Below are 27542 nucleotides of genomic sequence, written 5' to 3'. Positions count from 1 at the left end.
AAAGTCCACATGAGACACCCAAAGAACCTAGATAACTTGGAGAAGATCTGCATGGAGGAGTGGGCCAAGATAACTCCAGAGACCTGTGCCGGCCTGATCAGGTCTTATAAAAGACGATTATTAGCTGTAATTGCAAACAAAGGTTATTCCACAAAATATTAAACCTAGGGGTTGAATAATAATTGACCCACACTTTTATGTTTAAAATTTATAAAAATTTAACTGAGCAACAAAACTTTTTGGTTTGTAAGATTTATGCATCTGTTAATAAATCCTGCTCTTGTTTGAAGTTTGAAGGCTCTAACTTATTTGCATCTTATTAAACCGGCTAAATCTGCAGGGGGTTGAATACTACTTGTAGGCACTGTATATTTTTATATTTTTTATATCTATTTATATATTTATGGTGCTTGAACCTCCTAGGTTCAAGCAACATATTGTAATCCGATTTCTTATATTTTATTATTATTATTCTTCTCCGCGTTTTCCGCAATTAATGCGGCCCGAACCGCTCGGCGCAGAGACCCCGTTCAGGCGGCGTTTCGAAGCCCTCGGTGGGGACAGGTGTGCTATGACTTTTATAGGCGATCCGATATGTAGATTTTATTTAAATCGCATTTTTTAAAAAAAAATTCCCATAGGAAATAATGGCGAACTTTCCATTACCCCCAACTTGACCTTCCAAAGATGGCAGCTATGCAAATGAACGGTGTCCATTTTAGGACATGATCATTTATCAAAGTCAAACATCAGAATAAAGTGACTATGACACCCTCTCATCCCGTGTGTGAAAAGTAAGTGCCCCCCAGCCCCGTGTGCAAAAGTAAGTGCCCCCCGGCCCCGTGTGTGAAAAGTAAGTGCCCCCCCGGCCCCGTGTGTGAAAAGTAAGTGCGCCCCCGGCCCCGTGTGCAAAAGTAAGTGTGCCCCTGGCCCCGTGTGTGAAAAGTAAGTGCCCCCCGGCCCCGTGTGTGAAAAGTAAGTGCCCCCCCAGCCCCGTGTGTGAAAAGTAAGTGCCCCCCCGACCCCGTGTGTGAAAAGTAAGTGCCCCCCCGGCCACGTGTGTGAAAAGTAAGTGCCCCCCGGCCCCGTGTGTGAAAAGTAAGTGCCCCCCGGCCCCGTGTGTGAAAAGTAAGTGCCCCCCGGCCCCATGTGTGAAAAGTAAGTGCCCCCCGGCCCCGTGTATGAAAAGTAAGTGCCCCCCTGGCCCCGTGTGTGAAAAGTAAGTTCCACCCCGTGTGTGAAAAGTAAGTGCTCCCTGGCCCCGTGTGTGAAAAGTAAGTGCCCCCGGCCCCGTGTGTGAAAAGTAAGTGCCCCCCGGCCCCGTGTGTGAAAAGTAAGTGACCCACAACTCTGACCTGTATATAGGAGTCAGTATATAGGGGGATGTCTGTATATAGGAGTGGTGTCTGTATTTAGAGGGATGTCTGTATATAGGAGTGGTGTCTGTATATAGGGGGATGTCTGTATATAGGAGTGGTGTCTGTATATAGGGGATTGTCTGTATATAGGAGTGGTGTCTGTATATAGAGGGATGTCTGTATATAGGAGTGGTGTCTGTATATAGAGGGATGTCTGTATATAGGAGTGATGTCTGTATATTGGGGGATGTCTGTATACAGGAGTGGTGTCTGTATATAGAGGGATGTCTGTATATAAGAGTGGTGTCTGTATATAGAGGGATGTCTGTATATAGGAGTGGTGTCTGTATATAGAGGGATGTCTGTATATAGGAGTGGTGTCTGTATATAGAGGGATGTCTGTATATAGGAGTGGTGTCTGTATATAGAGGGATGTCTGTATATAAGAGTTTTGTCTGTATATAGGGGTATGTCTGTATATAGGAGTGGTGTCTGTATGTAGAGGGATATCTGTATAAAGGAGAGATGTCTGTATATAGGAGTGGTGTCTGTTTATAGAGGGATGTCTGTATATAGTAGTGGTGTCTGTATACAGAGGGATGTCTGTATATAGGAGTGGTGTCTGTATATAGAGGGATGTCTGTATATAAGAGTGGTGTCTGTATATAGGGGGATGTCTGTATATAGGAGTGGTGTCTGTATATAGAGGGATGTCTGCATATAGGAGTGGTGTCTGTATATAGAGGGATGTCTGTATATAGGAGTGGTGTCTGTATACAGAGGGATGTCTGTATATAGGAGTGGTGTCTGTATATAGGGGAATGTCTGTATATAGGAGTGGTGTCTGTATATAGGGGGATGTCTGTATATAGGAGTGGTGTCTGTATATAGAGGGATGTCTCTATATAGGAGAGATGTCTGTATATACAGGGATGTCTGTATATAGGAGTGGTGTCTGTATATAGAGGGATGTCTGTATATAAGAGTGGTGTCTGTATATAGAGGGATGTCTGTATATAGGAGAGATGTCTGTATATAGAGGGATGTCTGTATATAGGAGTGGTGTCTGTACATAGAGGGATGTCTGTATATAGGAGTGGTGTCTGTATATAGAGGGATGTCTGTATATAGTAGTGGTGTCTGTATACAGAGGGATGTCTGTATATAGGAGTGGTGTCTGTATATAGAGGGATGTCTGTTTATAAATGTGGTGTCTGTATATAGGGGGATGTCTGTATATAGGAGTGGTGTCTGTATATAGAGCGATGTCTGTATATAGGAGTGGTGTCTGTATATAGAGGGATGTCTGTATATAGGAGTGGTGTCTGTATACAGAGGGATGTCTGTATATAGTAGTGGTGTCTGTATATAGGGGGATGTCTGTATATAGGAGTGGTGTCTGTATATAGGGGGATGTCTGTATATAGGAGTGGTGTCTGTATATAGAGGGATGTCTCTATGTAGGAGAGATGTCTGTATATAGAGGGATGTCTGTATGTAAGAGTGTTGTCTGTATATAGAGGGATGTCTGTATATAGGGGTGGTGTCTGTATATAGAGGGATGTCTGTATATAGGAGTGGTGTCTGTATATAGAGGGATGTCTGTATATAGGAGTGGTGTCTGTATACAGAGGGATGTCTGTATATAGGAGTGGTGTCTGTATATAGAGGGATGTCTGTATATAGGAGTGGTGTCTGTATACAGAGGGATGTCTGTATATAGGAGTGGTGTCTGTATATAGAGGGATGTCTGTATATAAAAGTGGTATCTGTATATAGAGGGATGTCTGTATATAGCAGTGGTGTCTGTATATAGAGGAATGTCTGTATATAGGAGTGGTGTCTGTATATAGGGGGATGTCTGTATATAGGAGTGGTGTCTGTATATAGGGGGATGTCTGTATATAGGAGAGATGTCTGTATATAGAGAGATGTCTGTATATAGGAGTGGTGTCTGTATATAGAGGGATGTCTGTATATAGGAGTGCTGTCTGTATATAGGGGGATGTCTGTATATAGGAGTGGTGTCTGTATATAGAGGGATGTCTGTATATAGGAGAGATGTCTGTATATAGAGGGATGTCTGTATATAGGAGTGGTGTCTGTATATAGAGAGATGTCTGTATATAGGAGAGATGTCTGTATATAGAGGGATGTCTGTATATAGGAGTGGTGTCTGTATATAGTGGGATGTCTGTATATAGGAGTGGTGTCTGTATATAGAGGGATGTCTGTATATAGGAGAGATGTCTGTATATAGAGGGATGTCTGTATATAGGAGTGGTGTCTGTATATAGAGGGATGTCTGTATATAGGAGAGATGTCTGTATATAGAGGGATGTCTGTATATAGGAGTGGTGTCTGTATATAGGGGGATGTCTGTATATAGAAGTGGTGTCTGTATATAGGGGGATGTCTTTATAAAGGAGTGGTGTCTGTATATAGAGGGATGTCTGTATATAGGAGTGGTGTCTCTATATGGGGGGATGTCTGTATATAATAGAGATGTCTGTATATAGGGGGATGTCTGTATATAGGGGGATGTCTGTATATAGGAGTGGTGTCTCTATAAAGGGGGATGTCTGAATATAGGAGTGGTGTTTGTATATAGGGGGATGTCTGTATATAGGAGTGGTGTCTGTATATAGAGGGATGTCTGTATATAGGAGAGGTGCCTGCATATAGGAGTGGTGTCTGTATATAGGAGTGGTGTCTGTATACAGAGGGATGTCTTTATATAGAAGTGGTGTCTGTATATAGGGGGATGTCTGAATAATGTAGTGCTGTCTGTATATAGGGGTATGTCTGTATAAAGGAGTGGTATCTGTATATAGAGGGATCTCTGTATATGGTAGTGGTGTCTGTATATAGAGGGATGTCTGTATGTAGGAGTTGTGTCTGTATATAGGAGTGGTGTCTGTATATAGGAGTAATGTCTGTATATAAGAGGATGTGGCCAAAGTGGCTACCAAGGATTCCTGCATGCCAAAATGGCTACCAAGGGGCCAAAGTTGCTAACAAGGGCCCCCGCACATCAAAGTGGCTACCAAGGGGCCAAATTGTATACCCAGGGGCAGGGCCCTGCATGCCAGACTTGCTCCTGAGGTTCATTGGCAGCTGGCAGCGCTGTTCAAGCACCATGTATTTCCTTCAGGAAATGCCCATCTAGTTATTATTAACATATTTTATATATATTTGTAGAACTAAAAATTACCTTAAAGGGAACCTGTCACCTGAATTTGGCAGGACCAGTTTTGGGTCATATGGGCGGGGTTTTCGGGTGTTTGATTCACCCTTTCCTTACCCGCTGGCTGCATGCTGGAAGCAATATTGGATTGAAGTTCATTCTCTGTCCTCCGGAGTACACGCCTGCGCAAGGCAATATTGGTGGGCAACTTTGTGTAATGTTTGATAAGACCCTATTTGCGCTTTTGTGTCTCCCTCTTTTCTCTGACCTCACTGAATAAAGTCATGTGTGGTCAATGCAAAGGACTGGCATATGACTTATTCTTTTCAAAGACCATACTTAGGACAAGGAGCACTCATTAATTACGCATAGAGCAAAAGTGATTTTGGCATTTAAATAGGTTCTTTACAGTTAGAGTAGTAATAATACTTTGGGTGGCCCTACTGGAAGAGGAAGTAATTGAAGACACTATATCAACATTTAAAAAAAGGGCTGGGTGGTTTTCTACGAACCATTAACATTTTGGGTTATAAATAATCTAAAGATAGATGCATAACTGGTCCAGAAATTTTGATCTTGTTAAACCTATATCTTTATTCAACCTATGTAAATGTGTAACTTTTTTTTTTACAATTTGGCAAAATAAAACACTTTTTAATTAAAAAAAATAATTATTACCTATTAAATTAAACTACGGTATGTAACTTCACAATGTAATCATCTGATCATATTCTCAGCATACCAAAGCATTATAGCCTGCCAGTAATTTATCATCTCTCTCCTAGACTACTATATATCACTACTATTTGGCACTTTACTTCACAGACTGGTACCACGCCAATCCATGAAGGCTACAGTGAGGATGGTCTTTCTGCCTACTGGTTTCCTTGCAGAATTACCGTAAATTAAAAATATTTGTCCTTGTCTACAAACTGCACTATCACACATCTTTGCTTTCAATGACATACAACTTTCATTCTCACTTATTACTCACTCCCGTCTGCTGGACTTCTCCTGTGTTGCACCTAGTCTGTGGAGCGAGCTGTCCTGTACCATTTGACATGACGAGAAGAAAGTTTTTTATAATCTTGGTCAGGCAGGACATGCAAATCCATGATGCACTGCAAAGACTGAAGTCAGCAGTGAAAATCCATAGGAAAGAGGCAACAGAATTGACATGCTGCATAACTGAAAATTACAGATTGATTTTTTTTTTATACTTTCGGATGGGATTTAAGAAGCGCTTCAATATACACTGCTCACAAAAATAAAGGGTACACTTAAACAGTAGAATATAACTCCAAGTAAATCAAACTTCTGTAAAATCAAACTGTCCACTTAGGAAGCAACACTGTTTGACAATCAATTTCACATGCTGTTGTGCAAATGGAATAGACAACAGATGGAAATTATTGGCAATTATCAAGACACATTCAATAAAGGAGTGGTTCTGCAGGTGGGGACCACAGACCACATCTCATTACCAATGCTTTCTGGCTGATGTTTTAGTCACTTTTGAATGTTGGTTGTGCTTTCACACTCGTGGTGGCATGAGACAGACTCTACAACCCACACAAGTGGCTCAATTAGTGCAGCTCATCCAGGATGGCACATCAATGCGAGCTGTGACAAGGTTTGCTATGTCTGTCAGCGTAGTGTCCAGAGGCTGGAGGCGCTACCAGGAGACAGGCCAGTACACCAGGAGACATGGATGGGGCCATAGGAGGGCAACAACCCAGCAGCAGGACTGCTACCTCAGCCTTTGTGCAAGGAGGAACAGGTGGAGCACTGCCAGAGCCCTGAAAAATGACCTCCAGCAGGCCACAAATGTGCATGTGTCTGCACAAACGGTTAGAAACCGACTCCATGAGGATTGTCTGAGTGCCCGACGTCCACAGATGGGGGTTGTGCTCACAGCCCAACACCGTGCAGGACGCTTGGCATTTGCCACAGAACACCAGGATTGGCAAATTCACCACTGGCGCCCTGTGCTCTTCACAAATGAAAGCAGGTTCACACTGAGCACATGTGACAGACGTGACAGATTCTGGAGACGCCGTGGAGAGCGATCTGCTGCCTGCATCATCCTTCAGCATGACCTGTTTGGCAATGGGTCAGTAATGGTGTGGGGTGGCATTTCTTTGGAGGGCCGCACAGCCCTCCATGTGCTCGCCAGAGGTAGCCTGACTGCCATTAGGTACCGAGATGAGATTCTCAGACCCCTTGTGAGACCATATGCTGGTGCGGTTGGCCCTGGGTTCCTCCTAATGCAGGACAATGCCAGACTTCAAGTGGCTGGAGTGTGTCAGCAGTTCCTGCAAGATGAAGGCATTGAAGCTATGGGCTGGCCCGCCCGTTCCCCAGACCTGAATCCAATTGAACACATCTGGGACATCATGTCTTGCACTATCCACCAATGTCACTTTGCACCACAGACTGTCCAGGAGTTGGTGGATGCTTGAGTCCAGGAGGAGATCCCTCAGGAGGCCATTCGCCGCCTCATCAGGAGCACGCCCAGGCATTGTAGGGAGGTCATACAGGCACGTGGAGGCCACACACACTACTAAGCATCATTTCCTTGTCTTGAGGCATTTCCGCTGAAGTTGGATCAGCCTGTACCTTCATTTTCCACTTTGATTTTGAGCATCATTCCAACTCCAGACCTCCGTGGAATATTAGTTGTGATTTACTTGATCATGTTAGGTTTTATTGTTCTCAACACATTCCGCTATGTAATGAATAAAGATTTACAACTGGAATATTTCATTCAGTGATATCTAGGATGTGGGATTTTAGTGTTCCCTTTATTTTTTTGAGCAGTGTATATTGTTCTCTATATGAATACTGATTTTCCGTGTGTAATCACCAGCAAAAAAAATCCTGACAAAAATCATCCATTCATTCTCTCGGGTCTAAATGTTCTAGTAGTCTAGTTGGTCTAATAATCCATCTGAAATAGTATGTACGCATAATATACGTAGATTGTACTTGTCTATATTTGCCCCATTCACATGTAAAGCGACATGGAATAAATGGCGCTATAAAAATGTATAATAATAATAATAATAAATTATGTTTACAGTATGTACATATTCTGTACTATAGTTATCTGTTAAGAACAAGTGTGTGACACTTACCCAGTTAGTGCCTTGTTGGAAGAATGGTTTCCAACTATCGGGACGGTCACCAAAAAGCAGGATGTACTTGGTAACCCAGTCATAATAAGTGTTATGTGTTCCCTGAGTGGCAATTCCCTTTATTTTATATTTCCTCTTTAGGTCTATTTGAAGCCATGGATTTTTATCACCAGGGGCAGGAGACCATCCACTGCTGCCTGCAAATGGAGAGCACAGGGAAACAAAGCAACCTGAGAATCAGTAATAATAAAAAGCAAAAGGGATTGTCCAATCACAAGATATTGATGACCTAACTTCAGCATTGATTGTTAATATCAGATCAATGAAAGTTTAGCACACCCATGATCAGCTCATCGCAGGTTTGGCTTCAACTGGATCTAAACATTGAACGAAGTTGTACTGCCTTGTAATGTCTGTTCTTATATAGGAGCTGTTTTGCTGCACCTGGCAGCAGACACTTCAGACTGAATGAAGCTGTGGACTGTAGCTCTGTTCAATGTTTCCATCCGACACTACCAGAGCTAGCTGATTGTGGGAGTGTTGGGTGTCATCAATATCTTGGGACAACCCCTTTAAGCCTCAATAAGAATTTCAGATGCAATTTTTCAGGTATGACACACAATTTACCTCGGCAGGATGCCCAGTATATGATCTAAGCAAATTTAGCAACTTACCATAAAGTCGTGCAAAGTTAGCTGCATAAAAAATAGTGTATCTTGAAGAAGCGTCAAATGAAGTAAAGTACAAGGGGGAAACCAGGTCATTGTAGCACCATTCTGAAAATAAAAAGAAATAAATGCTGCGTATAAGGACAAGCAGAAAGAAAGGTCATCTACATACAGAAAATAATCGGAAATTCAGTGCTGGTAAGAACAGCCTTATTATTTAGAAATAGTAACATAACTGCTTCAATATGTGCAACAATCTACTATGACCACCCATGGGATCACTCAGCAAGATGTACTACTGTCATGATCAGGGTTGGTTTTAGGGCAGAGACAGACTGCCGTATAACTCGCACGATAATAGCATCGCAGTGCATGGACTGGCTGGAACCTCGGCTGACCAGAGCATGACAGCGTGATGTATTTCTATGCAGTTGACAAGGTCAGGAGAGCAGACAGCCAGTACGAGGTATACAATGCGATCGCACGAGTTATATGGCAGTTTGTCTCTGCCCTTAGACAAAGTATGATGCAGGGCAAAAATGATAGCATCATTACACAGAAACATTTAGGATGCATTTACATGAGCCCATTTCAGTTAAACGAGCAATGATTGACTATACTTAAGCTGTTTAGTGCTTCTTTATACAGCCTGACAAGGATGATGGTGAACAGAATGATCAATAATAGAGTGCTCTGTTCCATAGAGCTACATGTTATTAGAAGTACATCTCCTGATTACACCAGGCCATGTGCTGCCGAGAACAATAATTTTTGTTGCAGCATACACGATCTAATCACCTAATGAATGAGCATTTTGCTTTTTGGGTGGGTGACTGCCGACATGTTTAGACTTACTAATGTTCATCTACTCTGAGAGCATTTTTAAATGTGGATATTACACACACTCTGTATGTTACACACACTCCATGCTACATACACAAACACACTGTCATGTATGCTACACTAAGTTCTTGCTATCCACACTGCATGTCTGAAGCACTCTCACTCCTAAACATTGCTTATTATTACACACACAATACATGGAGCGCCCCCACACCGCCGCAGGGCCGAGGGGTACCCGGAGCCGGGCCTCTGGGATCTCAGTCCTGGGGTTGTCACGGTGGCTAGACCCGGTCCGTGGCCCTGTCCGTCAGTGGGGGACGTCCGGTGCAATAAGTGGTGTGGTAACGGTGCAGTTGTGGGGTGCAGGTCGCGGTAAATAACGAGGACACCAGGTTGCAGTCTCTTTACCTCTTTACTGGAGATCTCTGAGTCCTCAGTCCAGAATACGGTTCACCAGGCTGCGCAAGTCCGGCCGGTCCAATGGCACCTCCAGAGTTCTCTTCACAGGTGGAAATCAGTGCCTTCCTTCTTAGCGCTGTGTGTTGTAGTCCTTCCCTGCTGTGCTCACGGAAAGTACCCCACAACTGTTGTGTCTGTTTCTTAAGTTCCCTCACAACTCGATTAACTGATCTTCTGCTAATCTTCCGTCCCTTCCTGATGTTACAGTCAGAACGGCACCCGTTTGTCAGGTAGGCCTGGAGTTCTTCCGGGACCCTAGAGACGCCCCTCTCCCGCAATTGCCCCCCAAGACTTCATAGGTGATATGTGGTAGACAGCCCGCCTGAGACTGACTGTCCTGCCGCTGTTTGGAGTATGGCTTAAAGCTGTATATTATTCCACTCCCTCGGCGTTACGGCCACCGGTAATGCGCCTCAGCAAGGTGCTGCCTCTTTCAACAAAACCCCTGCTGGTATTCTCCTTCTGCTTGATCTCGTTTCTCACTCAGCACAATCTATCTCGCTTCTAGTCCTTTCTTGGGCACCGCCGCTATGCTGAGCAGACACGGTCCCGTTACGTTCTTTCCAATGCCAAGCCTCTGCCAGGATCCCACCCCTGGCAGAGACCCTACTGTCTCTTCCTCCACAACACCCTCTCTCACTAGGTGTTGCTTCGTTCAATCCAGTCAGCGTTCTCCTCTAACTTCCTGCCTGACCCCCAGTTTACCCACTATGGTGGGGAGTGGCCTAATGAATAGCACCCTTAGCTCCCCCCGGAGGCCCTGCTGTGAAACATATTGGTGTCTGTGATACCTGATTGGAGGAACTCCTTCAGTGCCATCGAACGCACCATGGCTCCCCTTAGTGGCGGAGCCACAGTACTGCAACGACCAGGACTCTGGGGCGCTGCACTCCCCCCTGGTTAAACACAGTACTCCGGGACTGGGAAGAAAACAACAATACAGGTTAGCAAAAAGACATACAAATTTGTTGAGTGCAAAACAATAAGCATACTTGAACAGGCTTCCCTTTATGGGAGGTGAGGACACTTTAACGTTACAAAACATAATCAAATATCATAGCAACAGGCTACAATTAACTCTCATTACCCAACCGGGTATTCTACTAAGTGCAAATGCTGGAACAATAAATTAACATTGCCTTTAAGAAACATACACTCTTAGTTTATCAAAGGCCTTCCTATAATCACATTACAGGGCAAGGTAACTCTTCATTCTCCTACTTTTGAACCTGCAGGACCGCCTGTCCCTATGGCACCAGACCTACTGCCTCTCCTTTCTTTTACAGGACCGCCCCGTTCAGCCAGGGCCTACTGCCTTTCTCTACTATACATAGTATAGACATAACATTCCTTTCAGTTTGAGAACATGGAGCCCACTCTGCCTGGCTCCTATAAGGACTCACTCACTAACCCCTACGGGTCTACTTTCTGTCCTTAGTAACGAACTAACTTTCTATGGGGACGCAGGGTTTACCTTCTATCCTCACCTTCATTATTACTTTCTTACGTTTCTATCCATGCAGAACTCTAGTCCACCTCAACAGGCTTTCTGCATCTTTCCTTTTGAAGAACATTATTCAAACTTCACATTTCAAACATATTAAACACATATAACTTTTCATGTAAAACGGTTACATTTCTTTCAGAGCATCATCATAACATTACTGTTCGGAAACAGTATCACTTTCCAAGTTCAATTCTAACCTCCCCTTTAAGAGGAGATCAAGTCTCTCTGCGGTAGCTCGTCTTCTCAGCCTACCAGTTCATGCCAGAGCTCCGGAATGGCATCTTCGCAAAGTGTCTTTAACTAAAACCAGTAGGAAGCACCTTTAAGAAGGTGCAAACTATTTACAGGAAAGTTCGAATCATGCACAGTCCATGATTACTGCAGTTTGTGTAACTTTGTGCAAAACTTCTGGAAAACAACAATAGTGACCCCGGGTCAACAAAGGGGTCACCTTTTAAAGTTTACCCTGGACGGGTTTAGCAGCAACTTAAAGAACAAACAGTAACTATTTACATTTTCAGGTTTCCGAGGTTTACTCTTTTTCAGGCGGCTCGGGCTCCTGCCCCCCAACCACCGTGGTGCCAGCGTCCGCGGTTCGAACGTGAAGATGAACTCGGCTGGCCAACTCGGTGGCCGCAACCAGGCGCACCGTTGCGATGGTGACAAGATCGGGTGCTCCTGGGACCAGGTCCAAGGCGGTAAGGGTCGCGGCTCCAGACATACACCGCCGAACATTCCGTGCATACCACCCGAGCGGGTTCTGGTGGCGGCTGTAGGTCACCGAATCCCCCTTTTGCAATGGTTCTCCACTTCGGCCACAGCAGGGAGCCCTCACGTTACAGTGCGCAACAAAAACGTCAGTATCCAATCCTGGCTCGTGTATGAGGCCCCACCCTCTTCTTGCATGGTAGGCCAACACAGTGCCCCGCCTTGTCACGTCTCTGTCATCCCATGCCGGAGGGGATTGTTGTATTCTCGATGGACCCATCGGCTCGGCCTCCTTCCGGCCTTTCCACTGTAGAATCAAGCACTGTCTATATTGTTCCCACGTAAGCACCGCAAGAGTGGACCCGTTCTCCTGGGATCCATCTGTCCCAACCCAGGGGCTGTCCCACCGAAGAACTACTCCATCTAGACTCACATCCACGGGCTCTCCCACTCTAGTCGACAGCGGTGGCACCATCCTCCCCAGGTCACCAGGGGATAACACCATTAACCCTGCCGAGAAGGGTCGCCCTTTACTGAGATGGAGGTGGGTCGTGGAAGCGGACTCGTGAGGGGGAGCAGGGGCGTCTTCCGTACCTACGCCTGATGTGGTTCCACCGATGTCGATCCGGTCCGCTGACAAGAACGCTGGAGTCGGCTGCTGCTCGGACCGCGGCTCTTCCGATGCGGCCCCCGAACGCTGCTCCGCTCGCTGTGGTTCCTCCTCCTCTAACTCCGAGGTCGGGATTGGTGGACGTAGCTCCGCTGTCAGGTCCGCAGGCTCCTGGTCCGTCTCTGGTGAAGGAGGGCAGGCCGGGATCGCTCCTTCCTTGCTCAGGCACTCGCTGCTCATCATCGCTGCCTGATAGTCGGTGGCAGTGCATGCACCTGACTCCGCCATTTCTCCGAGGTCGGGCTTCTCCATCTCCTGCTTCCCGCTGTTGCAAATCAGGAGGTTGTCCTCTGCTTTGGGGCAGGTCATCTCCTTGCAGCCCGAAGCGCAGAGGGCGGTATCCATTTCTCGCGCCATTCTGGTAGTCTCCTCCCATAGCACGCCCTCCTTCTTCTCCAAAGTAGCAATGGCGGCGGCTTTTGGCGGGAACTTCTATTGGTCAATGGTAGCACACAGTCTCTCAATAAAGCTACAGTTCATGCACAACAAATCACAGTCTCTAGGCACACATGACCTGATTCTTCAGGCTTAAGTAGATCCTGTTCGTGACGCCAAGTTGGAGCGCCCCCACACCGCCGCAGGGCCGAGGGGTACCCGGAGCCGGGCCTCTGGGATCTCAGTCCTGGGGTTGTCACGGTGGCTAGACCCGGTCCGTGGCCCTGTCCGTCAGTGGGGGACGTCCGGTGCAATAAGTGGTGTGGTAACGGTGCAGTTGTGGGGTGCAGGTCGCGGTAAATAACGAGGACACCAGGTTGCAGTCTCTTTACCTCTTTACTGGAGATCTCTGAGTCCTCAGTCCAGAATACGGTTCACCAGGCTGCGCAAGTCCGGCCGGTCCAATGGCACCTCCAGAGTTCTCTTCACAGGTGGAAATCAGTGCCTTCCTTCTTAGCGCTGTGTGTTGTAGTCCTTCCCTGCTGTGCTCACGGAAAGTACCCCACAACTGTTGTGTCTGTTTCTTAAGTTCCCTCACAACTCGATTAACTGATCTTCTGCTAATCTTCCGTCCCTTCCTGATGTTACAGTCAGAACGGCACCCGTTTGTCAGGTAGGCCTGGAGTTCTTCCGGGACCCTAGAGACGCCCCTCTCCCGCAATTGCCCCCCAAGACTTCATAGGTGATATGTGGTAGACAGCCCGCCTGAGACTGACTGTCCTGCCGCTGTTTGGAGTATGGCTTAAAGCTGTATATTATTCCACTCCCTCGGCGTTCCGGCCACCGGTAATGCGCCTCAGCAAGGTGCTGCCTCTTTCAACAAAACCCCTGCTGGTATTCTCCTTCTGCTTGATCTCGTTTCTCACTCAGCACAATCTATCTCGCTTCTAGTCCTTTCTTGGGCACCGCCGCTATGCTGAGCAGGCACGGTCCCGTTACGTTCTTTCCAATGCCAAGCCTCTGCCAGGATCCCACCCCTGGCAGAGACCCTACTGTCTCTTCCTCCACAACACCCTCTCTCACTAGGTGTTGCTTCGTTCAATCCAGTCAGCGTTCTCCTCTAACTTCCTGCCTGACCCCCAGTTTACCCACTATGGTGGGGAGTGGCCTAATGAATAGCACCCTTAGCTCCCCCCGGAGGCCCTGCTGTGAAACATATTGGTGTCTGTGATACCTGATTGGAGGAACTCCTTCAGTGCCATCGAACGCACCATGGCTCCCCTTAGTGGCGGAGCCACAGTACTGCAACGACCAGGACTCTGGGGCGCTGCATACATGCTACACAGTTTGTTACATACATACACACTCCAAGTTACACGTACTGTATGCACACACTATATGTTGCACCCACAACTTGTTACACACTTTATGTAACTGCATCTTACTACTATGTTGTATTTCTCATTGTTTTGCTATTACCCTATTGTTAGTGCTTGGTTACTTGTGCATATGATTTAGCCTCTGCCTGTGTTAAGAAGGGGTTCACTATTTACATTATAGAGCATTAAGACAGCTATTTGTATTTGTAAGTTTTACCCCACTAATTTTCATAGTCGCCTACCCTAGTGTTGGTGTATGGTAAGTAATTTGCAGTATAAGGCCGGTTTCTCACATCAGTGGCTCCGGTACGTGTAGTGACAGTTTTCTCACGTACCGGAGACACTGACACACGTAGACCCATTCAAATGAATGGGTCTATGCACATGCCTCGTGTTTTCACGGTCCGTGTGTCCGTGTGCAAAACACGGAGACATGTCCGCTTTTCTCCGGCAGCACGGTCCGCAAAGCATCCCGCACACATGCACACGGAGAACAGTGTGCACTCTCCTCCGTGTGCACGTACCGCCGCAGGAGAAATAGCGCTACAGTAAGCGCTGTCTGCCCTGCATGTGGTGCTGAAGGCGGCATTCAGCTCTTGTACCCTGCAGCACTCGCAGGATAGAAGAGATGAAAAATTATTTTTTTTTTTGTTAAAAATAAAGTTTGGGGGTCACCTCTCGCCTCCCACCCCCCGTGCGCCCGCCCGCTTGCAGAGAAATACTCACCCAGCTCCCGCGATGCCTCCTCTCTGCGCCAACAGCTTGTCCTGTGTGAGTGCTCACGTGGTACTGCTCATTACAGTGATGAATATGCGGCTCCACCACCCATAGGAGCTACACACAAACACACTACATACATGTTACTTGTATACACTGCATGTCACACGCAAACACTATGTCACATCACACACAAACTGCATGTTACACACACTGTATGTAACACACACTCTATTCTCCACATACACTGTATGTTGTACACACTACATGCTACAGACATTGTGTGCTAGATAAACACAATGCTACACACACTAAATATTATATACACATTCCATGTTACACACATTTCATATGCTGCATTTTGCACACAATTCATGCTACACAGCTTGTTACATACATACATATAAACCTCATTTTACACACACATTCTGTTACATTACACACTGCATGTGAGTCGCCCACCAGGGCAGCGGGGTACTCGGCACCGGGTCCGGTCGCTATTAACCCCTTTCTGACCTCAGACAGGATAGTACGTTCGAGGTCAGATCCCCTGCTTTGATGTGGACTCCAGCGGTGAGCCCACATCAAAGCCGCGACAAGTCAGCTGTTTTGAACAGCTGACATGTGCGTGCAATAGCGGCGAGTGGAATCGCGATCCACCCGCTGCTATTAACTAGTTAAATGCTGCTGTCAAACGCTGACAGCGGCATTTAACTACCGCTTCCGGCTGCGCGGCCGGAAATGCGCTTATCTCCGACCCCCGTCACATGATCGGGGGTCAGTGATGCATCGCCATAACAACCAGAGGTCTCCTTGAGACCTCTATGGTTGTTGATGCCGGCTTGCTGTGAGTGCCACCCTGTGGTCGGCGTTCATAGCAAGCCTGTAATTCTACTACATAGAGGCAATCTATGCTTCGCCTCTATGTAGCAGAGCTGATCGAGTTGTGCCAGCTTCTAGCATCCCATAGAGGCTATTGAAGCATGGTAAAAGTAAAAAAAAAATGTTTAAAAAAATATAAAATAAATAAAAAAAATAAAAGTTTAAATCACCCCCCTGTTGCCCGCCCCATTCAAAATAAAACACTAAAAATAAAATCAAACCTACACATATTTGGTATCGCCGCGTTCAGAATCGCCCAATCTATCAATAAAAAAAGGATTAACCTGGTCGCTAAACGGCGTAGCGAGAAAAAAATTTGAAACACCCGAATTACGTTTTTTTGGTCGCCACGACACTGCATTAAGATGCAATGACGGGCGATCAAAAGAACGTATCTGCACCAAAATGGTATCACTAAAAACGTCAGCTCGGCTTGCAAAAAATAAGCCCTCACCCGATCCGAGAACCCGAAAAATGGAGATGCTACGGGTATTGGAAAATGGCGCAATTTTTATTTTTTAAGCAAAGTTTGGAATTTTTTTTCACCACTTAGATAAAAAATAACCTAGACATGTTTGTGTGTCTATGAACTCGTAATGACCAGGAGAATCAAAATGGTAGGTCAGTTTTAGCATTTAGTGAACATAGAAAAAAAGCCAAACAAAAAACACTAATGGGATTGCTATGTTTGTGTAATTTCACCGCACTTGGAATTTTTTTCCCATTTTGTAGTACACGACATGGTAAAACCAATGATGTCGTTCAAAAGTAAAACTCGTCCCGCAAACAATAAGCCCTCACATGGCCATATTGATGGAAAAATAAAAAAGTTATGGCTCTGGGAAGGAGGGGAGCGAAAAACAAACACGGAAAACCGGAAAATCCCAAGGTCATGAAGGGGTTAAAGGGGATGTCACGGTGGCTGTGATCCGGTCTGTGGCCCTGGGACTCACTGTAAAAGGGAACTGTCTTTAAAGGGGAATTGTGAATAAGTCTGTCGTGACGCCACCTGTGGTGTTCGGTCAATAGGGGGACCGACGCTGCTTTAAAGGGGTCCTCTGGGGATGTTGTTGCAGCAATGATGGTGACACTTCCCACAGGTGGAGCAGGGTCCCCAGGAGCCCTAGAGTGTATGGTCATGTTGGTGTTTGCCGGTCAATGAGTAAAGGACACAAGTTGTAAAGTCTTTACCTGGTTTACTGTAGTTGGCAGGCCACAATCCAGGGTACCGGCAACAGGTATGCAGTGCCCCAGAGTCCTGGTCGTTGCAGTACTGATGCTCCGCCGCTAAGGGGGGCTATGGTACGTCTGATGGCACTGAAGGAGTTCACCTGACCAGGTATCACAGACACCAATACACTTCACAGTCTGGCCTCCAGGGGGAGCTAAGGGTGCTATGTATTAGGCCACTCCTCACAATCTGGTAAAACTGGGGGTTAGAGAGGAAGTTAGAGAGAAGCTGACTGGGTTGGAACCAGGCAACATCCTGTGGCAGAGGGTGTTGCAGGAGAAGATTCAGGGGGGTCCCTGTCAGGGGTGGGATCCTGACAGAGGCCTAGCGAACAGAGAGAACGTTACGGGACCGTGCCTGCACTTGATCGCGGCAGTACCCCAAGAAAGGACAAGAAGCGAGGTTCATTGTGCTGAGTGAGAAACGAGATTGACGCAACAAGGAGAAACACCAGTAGGAGTCGTGCTGTAAGACGAGGCAACATCCTACTGAGGCGCGTAGCCGGTGGCCGGAACGCCGAGGAAGTATTGAGCTCCAGGCCTTACTTCAAACCTACGGCAGGACAGTCAGTTATAGGCGGGCTGTCTCACTCAAATCACCTAAGAAGACATAGGGGGCAACAACTGGAGAGGGGCGACACTAGGGTCCCGGAAGAGCTCCGAGCCTACCCGTCATACGGGTGCGTCCTAGCCATATCATCTGGGGGACGAAGCAGGACATCATAATCGAGTTGTGAGGGAACTTCAGAAACAGACACAACAGTTGTGGGGACTATCCCGTAAGCACAGCAGGGGAGGACCACAACACACAAGCGCTAGAAGGTAGGCACAGATTTCCACCTGCAAAGGGAACTCTGGAGGTGCCATCGGACCGGCCGGACTCCCACAGCCCGGTTAACCGTATTCCGGACTGAGGATCCTGAGGCCTTCAGTAAAGAGGTAAAGAGACTGCAACCTGTTGTCCTCGTTATTTACTGCGACCTGCATCACACCACAACATCATCACCACCCACATCTTTCATTGGTAGGCAGGTTGAGCCGTTTCTTCTGAGGTCTCTGCATGGTGACTCCAGGCTCCAGGGTGCTGCTGTAGCACAAGCTTAATTTGGGCAGTATACGTGTAGTTCTGTGCCCTCCGGTCTTGCTAGGTGTCCTACAGTTCCACTCTAGCCTCGGGCTCTCAGTACCCGGTCTCTGCGCTTTGGTTCCTCGGAGGCCCACTTGCAGCCTCCTTGAGCCCTGAAATCTCTCCTCTGCTCCTTTCCTGTCTGCTCTCCAGGCTCAACTACACTCACTGGTCTCTCTGGACCAACTGTCTTCACCAGACTGAACTGACTCCTCCTCCAAACCAAGATCTTTATTCAGGGAAGCGGCCCTAAAACAGGGTTTTGAGCTCCCCCTCCTGGATTCAGAAGGTGTTGTGTGTGTGATTTACCTGCCAAAGAGATCCCTCTTGTTTCCAGGCATAGCACTACCCTCCCCGAGAGGAATGCAGCACTACTGTGGTACCCGAACTCCTGGGATGCCACACATGTTACACATAAACTGCATGTTATATACACACACTCCATGCTACACCCACATACGCTTTATGCTACACACACACACACACACACACACACACACACACACTCCATGTTACACACAAGCAGCATGTTACACACACCATTCTACACACACACTATATGCTAACCAGACTGTATGTTACACATCATGCTACACACACACACACACACACACACACATACTGTATTTTATAATCATACTCCATGGGACACACACTGTATGATACACACAAACTGCATGTTACACAGTTATTTACATACATAGAAACTCAGGGGCAGACACTGACAGCTTGGGGCCCCTGTAGAAGAAATGTGTCTCTACTATATAATTGTCTAAGGGGTACTTCCGTCTTTCTGTCACGGTTATTTGTTCGCTGATTGGTCTCGGCAGCTGCCTGTCATGGCTGCCGCGACCAATCAGTGACGCGCACAGTCCGGAAGAAAATGGCCGCTCCTTACTCCCCGCACTCACTGCCCAGCGCCCGCATACTCCCCTCCGCTCACACAGGGTTAATGGCAGCGGTAACGGACTGCGTTATGCCGCGGTGTAATGCAGTCCGTTACTGCTGCTATTAACCCTGTGTGACCAACTTTTTACTATTCAGGCTGCCTATGCGGCATGAATAGTAAAACGATCTAATGTTTACAAATAATAAAACAAAATAAAAAATTGCTATATACTCACCGTCCGGCGGCCCCTGGATCCACAACCGGACTTTCCCTCTTGCGACGCGGCGGTGTCTGCTCCATGCTGCGATCTCGCGAGATGATGACGTTGCGGTCTCGCGAGACCGCTACGTCATCATCTCGCAAGACCGCAGCATGGATCAGTCACCGGCGCGTCACAAGCGGGAAAGCCCGGTTCTGGATGCGGAGGCTCCGGAAGGTGAGTATATAGCGATTTTTTATTTTCTTTCTTTTTTTTACCAGGCATGTGATGCCCACACTGCTATTTACTACGTCGGCTGGGCAATATACTCCATGGGCTCTGCTATATACTACATAGGCTGGGCAATATACTCCATGGGCTCTGCTATATACTACATAGGCTGGGCAATATACTCCATGGGCTCTGCTATATACTACATAGGCTGGGCAATATACTCCATGGGCTCTTCTATATACTACATAGGCTGGGCAATATACTCCATGGGCTCTGCTATATACTACATAGGCTGGGCAATATACTTCATGGGCTCTGCTATATACTACATAGGCTGGGCAATATACTCCATGGGCTCTGCTATATACTACATGGCTGGGCAATATACTACATGGGCTGGGCAATATACTCCGTTGGCTGGGCAATATACTACGTGGCTGCCCAATATACTACGTGGGCTGTGCTACTACGCAATATACTACGTGGCTGGGCAATATACTATGTGGGCTGTGCAATATGCTACGTGGGCTGCGCAATATGCTACGTGGGCTGCGCAAAGTACTACGTGGGCTGCGCAATGTACTATGTGGGCTGCGCAATGTACTACGTGGGCTGCGCAATGTACTACGTGGGCTGCGCAATTTACTGAGAGGGCTGCGCAATGTACTGCGTTGGCTGCGCAATGTACTGCGTGGGCTGCGCAATGTACTGCGTGGGCTGGCCAATATACTACGTGGACTGTGCAATATAATACATGGGCTGTGCAATACACTACGCATACATATTCTAGAATACCCGATGCGTTAGAATCGGGCCACCATCTAGTATATATATATATATATATATATATATATATATATATATATATATATATATATATATATATATAAATAGCCACACACAATGTACTGTATATATATATTGCATAGTCTTCTTTATTGTGTATATTGCCGTCCCTTATTATACAATGCCCTCTCGTTATGTACAGTACCATCCCTTACATATTGGTTTATATAGAGCCCTATTTTTTATTACATACCGCCCTGTCTTGTTAGATGTATAATGCAATGATGGCTGATGGAGCATGGGAAAGCTTCTTTTCTAATGGAGGAGCTGATGGACTGGTCGTCTGGCTCCCGGCTCTTCCATCAGCAGTCATTTTATATCTAAAAAGAGTGGGGACTATGTAATAAAAGAGGGCGCTGTGAATAGCAAAAATAACAAGAATACACTATGTAAAAGACAGTACTGTACATAACAGCAGAGGAAGCTATATAATATGGGATGGCACCATATATAACGAGAGAGGATGGTATAAAATAAGGGACAATGTTAAACATAGTAAAAGAGGAAACTATGTAACTAAGGATGGTGTTATACAGAATTAGTGAGTACACTATATACTAAAGGGACTGTGTTATACCTAATAAGTACGTACACTCTATGCTAAGGGACTGTGTTAGACATAATAAGCGATAATGTCTTCCTCCACCTCCCCCTGTTCCTAAGTCCATTATAAGTCCCCCTTCCTCTCATCCCAATTCCCCACACTACTCATTGTCCTCCTCCCCCGCATCCCATTATTGTCCTCTCCCCCACCCCATCATTGCCCTCTCCCCCACCATTATTGCCCATTCCATCACCTCCATCATTTCCTCCTCCCCCACCACCCCAATCATTGCCTATTCCACCACTTCCATCATTTCCTCCTCCCCCACCATCCCCATCATTGCCCTCTCCATCACTCCATCATTGCCTTCTCCACATCAGCCCCATCATTGCCTTTTCCACCACATCCATCATTTTCTCCTCCCACACCATCCCCATCCTTGCCCATTCCACCACTTCAATCATTTCCTCCTCCCCATCATCCCCATCATTTCCCTCTCCATCACCCCATCATTGCCTTCTCCCCATCAGCCCCATCATTGCCCTCTCCTCCCCCTACACACACAGACACACACAGCACCATTCACCTCTCTGCACATTGCCCTGCAGTGCTACGCATGCACGCACACACACACACAGCACACACACAGCACCTCTCCGCATGCTCTGCCGCAGCATCACCATCGCCTTCTCTCTGGCACAGCCGGCCGCTAAAATGATGACGTCATCCAGTGGCGCTGCTGTCTGTGTGAGAGGAAGTGCAGGCAGGAAGCAGGACAGATCGCTGCAGCTCCCCTTCCATTCTTTCTTGTAGGCAGCGGAGCTGCAGGGATCTCTCCCTGCCTGCCGCACATTAGGGCAATCTGGTCAGGGGCCCCCCAAAGCCAGATAATCAGGCCAGATTGCCCTCATTATTAGCCACTCTGCAGGGGCCCCCCTCCACCTCTGGACCCCGATGCAGCCGCACAGGCTGCACAAGTGGTATGTCCACCCATGTAGAAACTCCATGTAACACATTGCATGTTAAACGTACACACTGCATGTTACACACTACATACTGCACTCTCACACAATGTATAGTAAACATACAGTGTAGAGCATGTGCAGGCTCTTCCCTGCTCTTAAAGGGATTCTCCAAGAAATCTACTAATATAAATATAATAAATAATACACATTTAAATATTAAACATTTTTTAATACCTCTATATGGCAAAAAGCTATGCTATATCTACTGTACTATGTCAGGACTCCAAGATGGCAACTACCATCAATCATACCCTGTCCTACATTTTAGAGGACATACAGTAGGAGGATGGGCTGCTTGAAGCACAAAACAGAAATCACATCAGAGCAGCGTTGTGTTAGGCATCATTCTGAGGCATCATGAACGCACATTCCTTTGTTCAGTCACCCTGACAGGACACTGGGTGAAGGGGACTAATAGAGAATATAAACTAATTTCCTTAGCTGTCTGGGACATAACAACCATCTCAGTCAGCCTGACAGTTTTAGCTCGTCTATCTCATGCTTCTTGCAGTCCTTCTGTCATGGTTCCACCCCTTAGTGTGTCTGGGATGCAGTTACTGACAGCTAGGCCATCCAATCTGGTACAGGGGTGTGCTGAAGCTGTCAGAGCTTTGATTGACAGCTTGGCCATCCAATCTGGCACAGGGGCGTGCTGAGCTGTCAGTTTGTTGATTAACAGCTCGAATATCCAATCTGTGACTGGGAGGCATTGACTGTCTCCAAGTGTTCACAATCCTGGATGATTGCCATGCTACTTAACCAAGCTGCTTCTCCCAGACCTCTGCCAGACGTACATTCAGCTTGTGAGGTTTGTGCTCTCTGTGCCTTGAGTTCTGTATGCTTGATCATTTGCTGCCTGACCTCGGACTTCATTCTGACCATCCAACTGTTTATCCCCTTGTGCTGTGATCCGCTATCCTCCTGGTATTCTGACCTCGGAACGTTACCTGACCACGCTTTTGTCTCTTCCTTCTGTTTATGATGTACTCTCCTGGCTTCTGACCTTGGACTCCTTGACCATTCTGACTCACGGCTTGGCCGTGAGAAGTGACTAGCGTCACATTATGTCTGGCCGCTACATTTTTCTTTTTTGCCAGTATGGATCCTGTTCACAAGCTTTGTGCCCAGGTGGTGAATTTGACGCAGATGACTCAGAATCTGGCTAAGGATTGCCAGAGTTTGGAGTCATCGCAATATCAGTTGCAGGGTCAGATAAATAAATTAATGAAGACACCACCATAACTCCCCACTGCTGGCAGTGGCTGTGACATCAGTACCCTCTGATGTTCAGTTGGTCTCTCCCGAACCTGTCATATCCCTCCCTGATAAATTTTCGGGAGAGAAAGACTAGTTTAGGGTATTCAAGGATAGCTGTAAGTTATTTTTTACCCCTGACCCCCCAGAGTTCCAGCTGGTGGGAATAATCATGTGCCTACTAATAAGGGGTCCTCAGACATGTGCATTTTCTTTGCCCTAGAACAGTTTTCTGTTCATGCCTATTTTGACAGTTTATGTCTTATTTATGATGAACCCGACAGAATCCAGGTCGCTGAAGCTAAGATCATGAACCTAGCACAAAGGGGTCGCACAGCTGAGGACTACTGTACTGAGTTTCGGCAGTGGTCCACCAAAGTTCTATGGAACAATGCTGCTCTCAGGTGCCAGTTCCAAAAAGGTCTTTCCAAAACCTCAAGGATGCTCTGGTCCTCCATGACACCCCTTGATCTCTGATGGAGGCCATAACTCAGGCCATACAAATGAACAGCAGAATCTGTGAGAGACGTGGTGAACAGCAGGCTATTCGCTATACTTCCCCAGAGCAGGTCCATTTACCCGAGGATAGGGTTGCCAGTAAAGCTCGCCTTTACAATTTGTTGGGGCCTGAACAGACCGCCATGAAAGAATATATTGATGAAAGTTTATGAAAGGATCATATCCGTCCCTCCTCCTCCCCTATTGCTGCAGGATTTTTCTTTGTTAAAAAGAAAGACGGGGATCTCCGTCCTTGCCTTGATTTCTGAGAACTAAACAAGATCACGGTTAAGAATACCCACTTCCTCTCATCCCTGACCTGTATAATTAGCTTCTGGGGGCCAGGTGTTTTCTAAGCTTGATCTTAGAAGGGCTTACAATTTGATACGCATCCGGAAGGGTGATGAGTGGAAAACAGCATTTTTAACGTCTGAGGATGTTTTTGAAAACTTTGTCATGCCTTTTGGATTATCTAATGTACCTGCTATGTTTCAAAATTTTATGGATGATATTTTCTGATTGCATTGAATGATATGTTGTGATTTACCTCGATGACATTCTAATTTTCTCACCAAATTTGTGTTGTATTACAGAGAACTCTGTTTGCTAAATTAATGTGTTTTATCTGTTCAGGAAATCTCTTTCTTTGGGTTTATCTTGTCAGCAGAAGGGTTTAAGATGGACACTAGGAAGGTGCAGGCCATAATTGATTGGGTTCAACCTTGTGATCTTAAAGGCCCCGTCTCACATAGCGAGATCGCTAGCGAGATCGCTGCTGAGTCACAAGTTTTGTGACGCAACAGCGACCTTAGTAGCGATCTCGCTATGTGTGACACGTACCAGCGACCAGGCCCCTGCTGCGAGATCGCTGGTCGTGTCGGAATGGCCTGGACCTTTTTTTGGTCGTTGAGGTCCCGCTGACATCGCTGAATCGGTGTGTGTGACACCGATCCAGCGATGTCTTCACTGGTAACCAGGGTAAACATCGGGTTACTAAGCGCAGGGCCGCGCTTAGTAACCCGATGTTTACCCTGGTTACCAGCGTAAATGTAAAAAAAAAAAAACAGTACATACTCACCATCTGATGTCCGTCAGGTCCCTTGCCGTCTGCTTCCTGCTCTGACTGAGTGCCGCCGTACAGTGAGAGCACAGCACAGCAGTGACGTCACCGCTGCACTCTGCTCTCACTGTACGGCGGCACTCAGTCAGAGCAGGAAGCAGACGGCAAGGGACCTGACGGACATCAGATGGTGAGTATGTACTGTTTGTTTTTTTTGGTAACTAGGGTAAACATCGGGTTACTAAGCGCGGCCCTGCGCTTAGTAAACCGATGTTTACCCTGGTTACCCGGGTGCTGCAGGGGGACTTCGGCATCGTTGAAGACAGTTTCAACGATGCCGAAGTCGTTCCCCTGATCGTTGGTCGCTGGAGAGAGCTGTCTGTGTGACAGCTCCCCAGCGGCCACACAACGACTTACCAACGATCACGGCCAGGTCGTATCGCTGGTCGTGATCGTTGGTAAATCGCTATGTGAGACGGGGCCTTAAGGCTTGCAGCCTTTTCTGGGATTCACCAACTATTATAGAAAATTTATCAAAGGGTTTTCTCAGATTGCTAAACCACTTACTGACCTTACATTTAATCGAATCTCAAGGTTTGGTCACCGGGTGCTATCAGGGCTTTTGAAAGATTAAAATAGTGTTTTACACTACCGTTCAAAAGTTTAGGGTCACCCAGACAATTTTGTGTTTTCCATGAAAACTCATACTTTTATTAATCAAATGAGTTGCCAAATGAATTGAAAATCTAGTCCAAACGTTGACAAGGTTCGAAAAAAAGATTTCTATTTGAAATAATAATTTTCTCCTTCTAGCTTAACTTTTGTCAAAGAATGCTCCCTTTGCAGCAATTACAGTATTGCAGACCTTTGGCATTCTAGCAGTTAATTTGCTGAGGTAATCTGGAGAAATTTCACCCCATGCTTCCAGAAGCCCCTCCCACAAGTTGGTTTGGCTTGATGGGCACTTTTTGTGTACCATACGGTCAAGCAGCTCCCACAACAGCTCAATGGGGTTGAGATCTGGTGACTGCGCTGGCCACTCCATTACAGATAGAATACCAGCGGCCTGTTTCATCCCGAAATAGTTCTTGCATAGTTTGGAGGTGTGCTTTGGATTATTGTCCTGTTGTAGGGTGAAATTGGCTCCAATCAAGCGCTGTCCACAGGGTATGGCATTGCAAAATGGAGTGATCGCCTTCCTTATTCAAAATCCTTTTTACCTTGTACAACTCTCCCACTTTACCAGCACCAAAGCAACCCCAGAACATCACATTACCTCCAGCATGCTTGACAGATGGAGTCAGGCACTCTTCTGGTATGTTTTCAGTTGTTCTTCTGTGTGATCCAAACACCTCAAACTTGGATTCATCTCTCCATAACACTTTTTTCCAATCTTCCTCTGTCCAATGTATGTGTTCCTTTGCCCATATTAATCTTTTCTTTATATTAGCCAGTCTCAGATATGGCTTTTTCTTTGCCACTCTGCCCTGAAGGCCAGCATCCCAGAGACACCTCTTCACTGTAGACATTGACACTGGCATTTTGCGTGTACTATTTAAAGAAGTTGTCCACTACAATAAAAAAAATTTTTTCATAAATATTGCTATTATGTGCCACTGAAAACGTCCACTGTGTTTATTTTAGCAATATTACCTTTTATCATGCTGTAGTAGCCCATCTTCAGTGCTGGATCCGGCTCTCATGGGGTTAATCGACAACTTCCTTTCTCCTGAGTTATTGTTCTCTAATACTACAAGTTCCATGATGCATTGCACCGCTACTAAGCATGAACCTACCACGCCCACTCCAAAACACACCCCAACCCCTCCCTCCTCTCCCTCCTCTATCTTCAAAAAGATTTGTGATGTCATTTCTGTCCAACCTCCTCTTTTACATTTGTCCAACCCACACTCCATTACACATAGATAGATAGATAGATAGATAGATAGATAGATAGATATGTATCTATGTCTATTTCCATAGATACAGTATGTCCATATCTATGTTTCTAAACCCCTTCACCCCTGGAGCTTTTGACGTTTATCGCTCCCCACCTTTCCAGAGCCATAATTTTTCTGTAAATATGGCCATGTGAGGGCTTATCTTTTGCGGGACAAGTTCTACTTTTGAACGACACCATTGGTTTTACCATGTCGTATAACAGAAAATGTGAAAAAAATTCAAAGTGCAATGAAATTGCAAAAAAGTGCAATCCCACACTTGTTTTTTGATTGGTTCACTAAATGCTAAGGCTGTGTGCACACGTTGTGGATTTGATTGCAGATCCGCAGGGTTTTTTGCTGCACAGAATTGCATCAAATCCGCAGTGTAGTGTGTTGTGAATTGGATTTTTTGGCTCCCTCTTGTGGTCACTAGCGACATGACACTTTGAGTTTCTTTCCTGCTTGGTACCCACCTGGCTCGTTAGTCCAGGGGTGTTGCTATTTAAGCTTCCTGGATTTTCAGTCTGGTGCCTGGCATCGTTGTAGTCAGTTCCTTTCTGTTTGCTCCTGTCTGCTGGTCCTGGTTCTTGCAAAATAAGCTAAGTCCTGCTTCCTTATTTTTTGGTTATTTGCATTGCTCTTATTTTTGTCCAGCTTGTACTAAATGTGATTTCTGATTTTGCTGGAAGCTCTAGGGGACTGATATTCTCCCCCCGGGCCGTTAGACGGTTCGGGGGTTCTTGAATATTCAGCGTGGAAATTTTGATAGGGTTTTTGCTGACCGTACAAGTCATCTTCCTATAT

At 46.3% G+C, this 27542-nt stretch overlaps 1 protein-coding gene across 1 annotated transcript in view; it reads right to left on the bottom strand.

The window, feature by feature from the left end:
* Positions 1-27542, bottom strand: part of CNTNAP1 (contactin associated protein 1) — a 173182-nt gene that overhangs the window by 96529 nt on the left and 49111 nt on the right. The window contains exons 2-3 of the mRNA XM_077252002.1: positions 8357-8458; positions 7683-7879 (exon numbers count right to left, since the gene is read on the bottom strand). Of these exons, the coding sequence (XP_077108117.1) occupies positions 7683-7879; positions 8357-8458 (299 nt within the window). The remainder of the gene's footprint in view (positions 1-7682; positions 7880-8356; positions 8459-27542) is intronic.

This window comes from Ranitomeya variabilis, chromosome 4 (genome assembly GCF_051348905.1).
Source record: "Ranitomeya variabilis isolate aRanVar5 chromosome 4, aRanVar5.hap1, whole genome shotgun sequence".
Classification (NCBI taxonomy): Eukaryota; Metazoa; Chordata; class Amphibia; order Anura; family Dendrobatidae; genus Ranitomeya; species Ranitomeya variabilis.
Note: the sequence above shows the minus strand (reverse complement) of the source record. Positions and strands in the feature narration are given on the sequence as shown.